Source organism: Ipomoea triloba, chromosome 13 (assembly GCF_003576645.1).
Source record: "Ipomoea triloba cultivar NCNSP0323 chromosome 13, ASM357664v1".
Lineage (NCBI taxonomy): Eukaryota > Viridiplantae > Streptophyta > Magnoliopsida > Solanales > Convolvulaceae > Ipomoea > Ipomoea triloba.
In genome coordinates this window covers 20,384,367-20,391,594 of record NC_044928.1, presented here as the reverse complement: position 1 = coordinate 20,391,594, position 7,228 = coordinate 20,384,367, and the positions used below count along the sequence as shown (strand labels likewise).

The 7,228-nt window shown below is 39.6% G+C and overlaps 1 protein-coding gene across 1 annotated transcript; it reads left to right on the top strand.

The window, feature by feature from the left end:
- The first annotated feature begins 830 nt into the window (after window positions 1–830).
- Window positions 831–5,294, top strand: LOC116002285 (phosphatidylinositol 4-phosphate 5-kinase 1-like). The gene is made up of 8 exons (XM_031242388.1): window positions 831–2,416; window positions 2,515–2,679; window positions 2,876–3,041; window positions 3,198–3,308; window positions 3,394–3,587; window positions 3,675–3,805; window positions 3,897–3,990; window positions 4,649–5,294. Exons 1-8 carry the CDS (start codon window positions 1,179–1,181, stop codon window positions 4,956–4,958), a joined length of 2,409 nt encoding a protein of 802 aa, XP_031098248.1. The 5' UTR covers window positions 831–1,178; the 3' UTR covers window positions 4,959–5,294.
- The last annotated feature ends 1,934 nt before the right edge of the window (window positions 5,295–7,228 follow it).

Below are 7,228 nucleotides of genomic sequence, written 5' to 3'. Positions count from 1 at the left end.
TGACATATTTTGTACTTTATCTATGGTATGCTGAAATCTTTGGAACTTAAGGAACAATATTGTCTGGAAGAATTAAACCATAGAGTTTGACTGATAATATGATAATCAAGACGCAGAACTTCTACTCAGCCTGGAAAACAATGACTATAGACGATCTCCATAATAAAAAAAAATTGTTGTGTCGAAGGATCATTGGTACAAGCCGCAGCATGGATTCATGAAGCTGAATGTAGATGCAACTATAAATGATTAGGAAGGCTACATGGGCCCATGGGGTTTGGTTGTGTTTTAAGAAATGATCAAGGGCATTTGTGGCAGCTAGGCGAGCTCACTGGAGAGGCTTGTTTACATCCAAAGAGGCAGAAGGAAGGGCCATACGTGAATCTCTAACTTGGCTCAAATCTATTACAATTGGCAACATCATAATTGAGACTGACTCTCAACAAGTTGTTAACAGCTACAATTCAAGGAATGGAGAGTCTTCTTTTCATTTAATCTTAGCAGATATTAAAAACTTAATGAGTTTATTTGGTCATTGTAGTTTAATTTGTATTAAGCGATCTGCGAACCAGGCAACACATCTATTAGCTAGGCAATCTTTTTTTGTCTAATTGCTCAGAGTGATTTACAAACCCTCCCCTATCATTTGTAACACCCTTTGTTTGGATTTGAATTAATGCATTTGCTTTGGTTTTCAAAAAAAATGGGAACTCACAGTTATCATTTCTCTAAATATTTGGGCAGAAAATGTAATTAATGCAAACATGAAGTCCTTCTCACTCAAACTTATTCGACATCACCTCACCCCGCCCCATCAATCCATCATCCTTTTATTTGTGCTTTTTTCAATTTCTTTGTTTGTATTCTGTATTTCTCTCTCTTCTCTCTTCTCTCTGCTCTCTCTGGTGTCATTCCTCATATTTAAGGGTTCTACTGTGATTGTCACGGAACCTTATCTCACTCTATATATAGTATATGTACATATTTGTGTTTTTTGTTTGAGAGAGGAACACTTGGAGACGAATATTGCAAGAAAGAAGAAGGAAAAAGCTGCCGGAAATGCTACTGGAGCTGAAACAGGGCTTTGTGGGGCTCCGTTTCCGGAGATAATTGAGAGATTGTGCCACAATTTCTGCCGCCGAAGACCTTCACTACAACCCTTGTCTCCGCCGTAGCGAATGCCTCAGGGTTTGGTGTGTCCAAACTCGATGATGTTAATGGAGGGCAGCGAAATGCCCGCTGCGAAAAAGGAAAACTCGGAAGAGAAAGAGACGGAAGAAGAAGGAGGGAAGGTATTTGAAGTCACGACGACGACGCCGAGGTCTGTTATTATCATCCCCAGGATCAAATCTCACGCCACAACTCGTAGAGTCACTCCCACCACTACCGCCGCGGTTGAAAAGCGCCTCTCCAACGGCGATCTGTACATTGGGGACTTCTCCGGCAACGTGCCTCACGGATCCGGGAAGTACTTGTGGGCGGATGGGTGCATGTACGAAGGGGAATGGAAGAGAGGGAAAGCATCTGGGAAAGGAAAGTTCTCCTGGCCGTCCGGGGCGACCTTCGAGGGCGAATTCAAGTCGGGTCGGATGGACGGAAAGGGCACATTCATCGGGTCGGATGGGGATATGTACAAGGGGTCGTGGCTGGCGGATCGGAAACACGGGTACGGACAAAAGCGGTATTGCAATGGGGATTATTACGAGGGGCATTGGAAGAGGAACTTGCAAGATGGGCAAGGGAGGTATGTGTGGCAAAACGGGAATGAATATGCTGGGGAGTGGAAGAATGGGGTTATTCACGGAAGGGGAATTTTGATTTGGGCTAATGGGAATCGATACGATGGGAGTTGGGACAATGGGGTTCCCAAAGGCCATGGGGTTTTCACTTGGCCGGATGGGAGTTGCTACATAGGCTGCTGGTGTAAAGATGACAAAAACCCTAATCACACTCAAGTCTTGAATGGCACTTTTTACCCTGCACGTAATAGTAGAACAAGTTCTTGCAATATTAAAAACGATTTTCACAAGTTTAGTTTTAAAGATGAGGGCTTTGAGGCCATATTTGGGCATAAGTTAGCTGCTCCATTAATGGGGAATGAGAATTGTGGAGTGGTAGTGAATGATGGGAAGACGAGATCCTCCATGGACGGAGGAAGGAGGAGCTTGACAGAGAGAAATTTGCCCAGGATTTGTATCTGGGAATCTGATGGCGAGGCCGGGGATATTACTTGTGACATTATTGACACGGTAGAGGCCTCTATGTTTTACCGGGATAGGTTTGAGTTTGACCGGGATGGGATCAGGCAGTTTAGGAGAAACCCTTGTTTTAATGGGGAAGCAAAGAAGCCAGGGCAAACAATATCAAAAGGGCATAAGAACTACGAGTTGATGCTCAATCTCCAGTTGGGCATTAGGTAAGTTTTACAGGTTGAATTATTCCTGATGGCTCTTGTCTTAAGCCTTTTCTGGCTATTTCATTACTTAGAACTAGCTTGGTGGTAAATTTGTGTAGGTTTTCTGTTGGAAAGCATGCTTCGGTATTGAGAGACCTTAAACACAGTGATTTTGATCCAAAGGAGAAGTTCTGGACTAGGTTTCCGCCAGAAGGGTCTAAAATTACACCCCCGCACCAATCTGTAGACTTCCGGTGGAAGGATTATTGTCCAATAGTGTTTAGGTATTGATTTTATTGTGATTTTGATTGACCATTTTCATGGAGGCAGATTAAATTTTGCTGAATTCTCTATCATCATGATTATTTGTTCATTCACACCATTGTAATTTTTTGATAATAAATTGATGCCATAATTCAATTTTGTTGTCAACCAATGAAGATTCTATATGGTAATTGCCTGCCTGTTGGGTATGTGTAGGCGTTTGCGGGAGCTATTCCAGGTCGATCCTGCAGATTACATGATGGCCATCTGCGGAGATGATGCCCTGAGAGAGCTTTCATCTCCGGGGAAGAGTGGAAGCAGTTTTTATTTGACTCAGGATGATAGATTTATGATCAAAACTGTGAAAAAATCTGAAGTCAAGGTTAGTTGCCTACCATTTATTCTGGATGAATTTCAAAGATGATGACATGGGTAAAATGTTTGCTGTATTCTTGTTCTGAACATGCTTTTTTTGATGTAAACTTTCTAAGTTACTGCAGTTAACGGGACACTGAAATTGTGTGATATATTGCTTCAGGTGCTTATTAAGATGCTTCCAAGTTATTATAAGCACGTTTGTCGGTATGAAAATTCCCTTGTAACAAAATTCTATGGTGTCCATTGTGTGAAACCAGTAGGTGGCGTGAAGGTATGTGGCCAGTACTAAGAATTGAATGCTTTCTGTATGCTGCCAATGTTTTTATGTCTAATTTTATCTTATCTAATTTTTATAGACGCGGTTTATTGTGATGGGTAATTTGTTCTGCTCGGAATACCGAATACACAGGCGGTTTGACCTTAAAGGTTCCTCTCATGGCCGCACAACAGATAAGCCTGAGGAAGAAATTGATGAAACCACTACTCTTAAAGATCTTGATCTTAATTTTGTTTTTCGCCTCCAGCAGAACTGGTACCTAGAACTAATAAAGTTAGTATGAGGCTTCCACCTTTTTTCAGTTAACAGTCTTTATGTAAGCTTTTCCACATTTTCCTAATATGCTGATTCATCTTACAGACAAATTGATCTGGATTGTGAGTTTTTGGAATCAGAGAGAATTATGGATTATAGTCTCCTGGTTGGTCTCCACTTCCGTGATGACAAAACCGGTGACAAAATGGGCTTGTCACCATTCCTCTTGCGAACAGGTTAATATTCTTAGTTGTCACAGTTAGTTGTAAGTAGCACGCATAATCTTGTGGTGCACAAATGGACTAAGTGCTTGCGCTTGCTTTTTAGGAAAGAGTGATTCTTTTCAAAATGAAAAGTTTATGCGTGGCTATCGGTTCCTTGAAGCAGAGCTACAAGACATGGATCGAATTTTAGCTGGCCGGTATGTTGCCCTCAATATTCAGCTTATTTTTTCTATTTGGCCTATCCCATATCCATCAATTCATATCTAGTTGTCAATATGTCAAAGAAGTTGGAATAAGTTGCTTATAGATTATATAACTGAAATTTGAACTGTTTTGTACTTATTGGATGTCAACTGTAGTTAAGTCCAATTATTTGAAAGGTGGCATATGGCCATAATTATTAATTTTCTTGTCTTGTATATTAAAAATCCAGAAATGTATTATTGATTGAGCCTTGTTATTCTTCATGGTCTGTTGGTTTAGTTATTTATTTCCGTTGAATTTGAGCCAGATAGTAGGAATAATTGGTGGCTTGGTTTATTAGTTCAATATTCTCAAGGTTGTGTGTTACACTATGGTTGGAAGTGGGGTGGTCCTTGCACATGTCTTAATAATATTGACTTGACGGAAACTTGTTTTTTTGGTCATTGCTTAACAAGTTCCAATTATTGAGTTGGGAGAGTTTATTTTTTTCCAAATATGTATACATGTAATACACACACACACACATGCATACATGTGGTCACGTTTTTCTGGGCGTACTAACTTGTTATCACTAGCTGAAGTCTATATGTTAAATCCAACATATGGTTTGAGTTTAATTTTCTGACATTGAATCCTGTGTATGTTTATCAGGAAACCGTTGATCCATTTAGGCGCTAACATGCCTGCGAGAGCAGAGCGAGTGGTTCGACGGAGTGATTTTGATCAGTACATCCCTGGTCGGTTTGGTCATTTGGCCCCTTCCCGAGGCATTGAAACCTATGAAGTTGTCCTTTACTTTGGGATCATCGACATTCTCCAAGACTATGATATTAGCAAGAAACTGGAGCATGTTTACAAGTCCTTGCAAGCCGATCCCGCCTCAATCTCAGCTGTTGACCCGAAGATGTATTCAAGGAGGTTCCGGGATTTCATAGGGAGGATCTTCGTCGAAGACAGGTGACCGTGAAGAGAACAAGTGAAGCCAAATGGACTTAACCATGGAGATTATTGATCGATTCTGGAATCCATGCTAGAACCCCACAACACTGGTTGGTGGAGCTTCTGCTCAGATGATTTGGCAAAGATAAGGGTTCACTTGTGGCAGAATTTTGTCAATTAGCCACAGTTGGGGAAGACTAGTTACCTGCAAATTCCATGGAGAGGGTAAGGAAGATTGGTTTTTTTATTCTTCCCTGTTATGGAGTAAAATTTTTTGTTGACTGAGGAATGTGAAGATTTGAAAAAATAGGCATGGTGGGAAGAAAAGCAAGTTGATTCCCAAAAAGAAAGTTTAGGAAAGAAAGGATTGGGGGGGTGGGGGGTGGGTGGGTGGGAGCATAAATAATGCTATTATTGTACAGCATATAGGTAGGTTTGTTGAATAGATTTTGGGTTTTTTCATTGTATTCTTGTTTCTTTTTGTGAGAAGTTATGAAAAGTGCTTATATTTTAGTGAATGGATCCATCTATCCACCAAGGGGTCACTCATTCACTTTGCCTTTTTTATTTTTGGTAGCCAGGGGGTGTGGGGGTGGGGGTGGGGTGAGAGCTTTGAGTTCATGAAAAGGAGAGAAAGCAGAGAGATAAAGATATGCTGGACCTCTGATTTCTTGTTCTCTTCCTCACTTTGTTTACTTCTTTCTCTCTCTCTCTCTCTTTTACTGTGAAGGGGTCTAATGTTTTCTATGATTTCTTTGGGGGGAAAAATCAATAATAATGAGAGTTTGGTTACAGGTTTTATTCTTTTGACGAGGAGTCAGACCCTTTAAAGAATGGCAGACCATTTTGACTTCAATTTGGTCCCCTCCCCCCAGCATCCTAAGCAACCCTATCCTCATTATTGTGTTGGTGTTAAAATAACTTCAAAAAAATCTTCTAACAAAAAACTTTGGAAAAAGTTTAAATAGAATTTCGAATTTTAACTGAAAAGTCAATTAGTCCCCTCAATTTTGAGAAAAAAGGGTCAAATAGCCCCTAGTTCCCCTTCTCGCTAGGAAAGGCGACCCAGACCATTTGTTCGCCTTCTTGTTGGGAGATAGCGAGAAGGCAAACCAGTTCCCCTTCTTGCCGGAGAAGACAAACTAGTGGACTGGTTCACCTTCTCCGGTGAGAAGGGGAACTAGTGGTTCGCCTTCCCGTTTCTTTCTTGGTAACCGGCGACCGGTTCGCCGATCACTATTTTGTCGAAATTTTTTTTGACCTGTGATAGCAGGTCATAAGTTAATTTTTGGGCTTCATTGTATCAAAACTAATTGTTGATGGGTGTAATTGCACTTTTAAAAAGTTGAGGGAGCTAATTGACTTTTCAGCTAAAGTTCGAGGGCCTATTTGACATTTTTCCTAAAAACTTTTAGAAAGTCTTGTGTGAGATCGTCTTTCTTACATGAAGATGTGTAATATTTTTGAATTAAAATGCACGGAGTAATATTTTTTAGAGTTTATTACCGAAATGGTCACTCGACTATTGCGAAATTATCAATTTGGTCATCGACAATTTTTTTTGCCCAATTAGGTCCCTCGACTTTGAAAAATTTAACCAATTTGGTCCTCTGTTTATTTTGGTGTTAAACAACTGTTAAATTGGGATCAAATTGGTAATTTTGTTATAGTCAAGGGACCATTTCGGTAATTAATTTTGACTGAAATGGTCCCTTGACTATGTTGAAATTACCAATTTGGTCCCGATTTAACGGAAATCAAAAGGTAAAATAAATGGAGGACCAAATTGGTTAAATTTTTCAAAGTCGAGGGACCTAATTGGGCAAGAAAAATTGTCGAGGACCAAATTGGTAATTTCACAATAGTCGAGAGACCATTTCAGTAATAAACTCTAAAAAGTATCACGTGTCTCACGATGAGAACGTACTCCGTAATATATTTTAACTAAAAAGTATCACGTGTCTCACGATGAGAAGGTATGACAATAAACTTATTCAAAAACTTTTGGACTTGTAAAGTTCGTTTGTTTTTTGATTTGGTAGTTTTATAGTAAGATTTGAAATATGGAAAATAATGATTTTACTCCTTTAATTATGTAATGGAAAATTTTACCGTGGATTATAGTCCACACAGTTGTGTGAGCTATGATTCAAAATCATGTTGTCTCTTTTAATTAAAAGAAACGACATCCGTTCGGCCGTTCCGTCCAACTAATTATTTTTTATGGTGTACTCAGTTTAATTTTATATACAATGTAGTTTTGTTATAACATAACTAAAGTATTATTTTGAT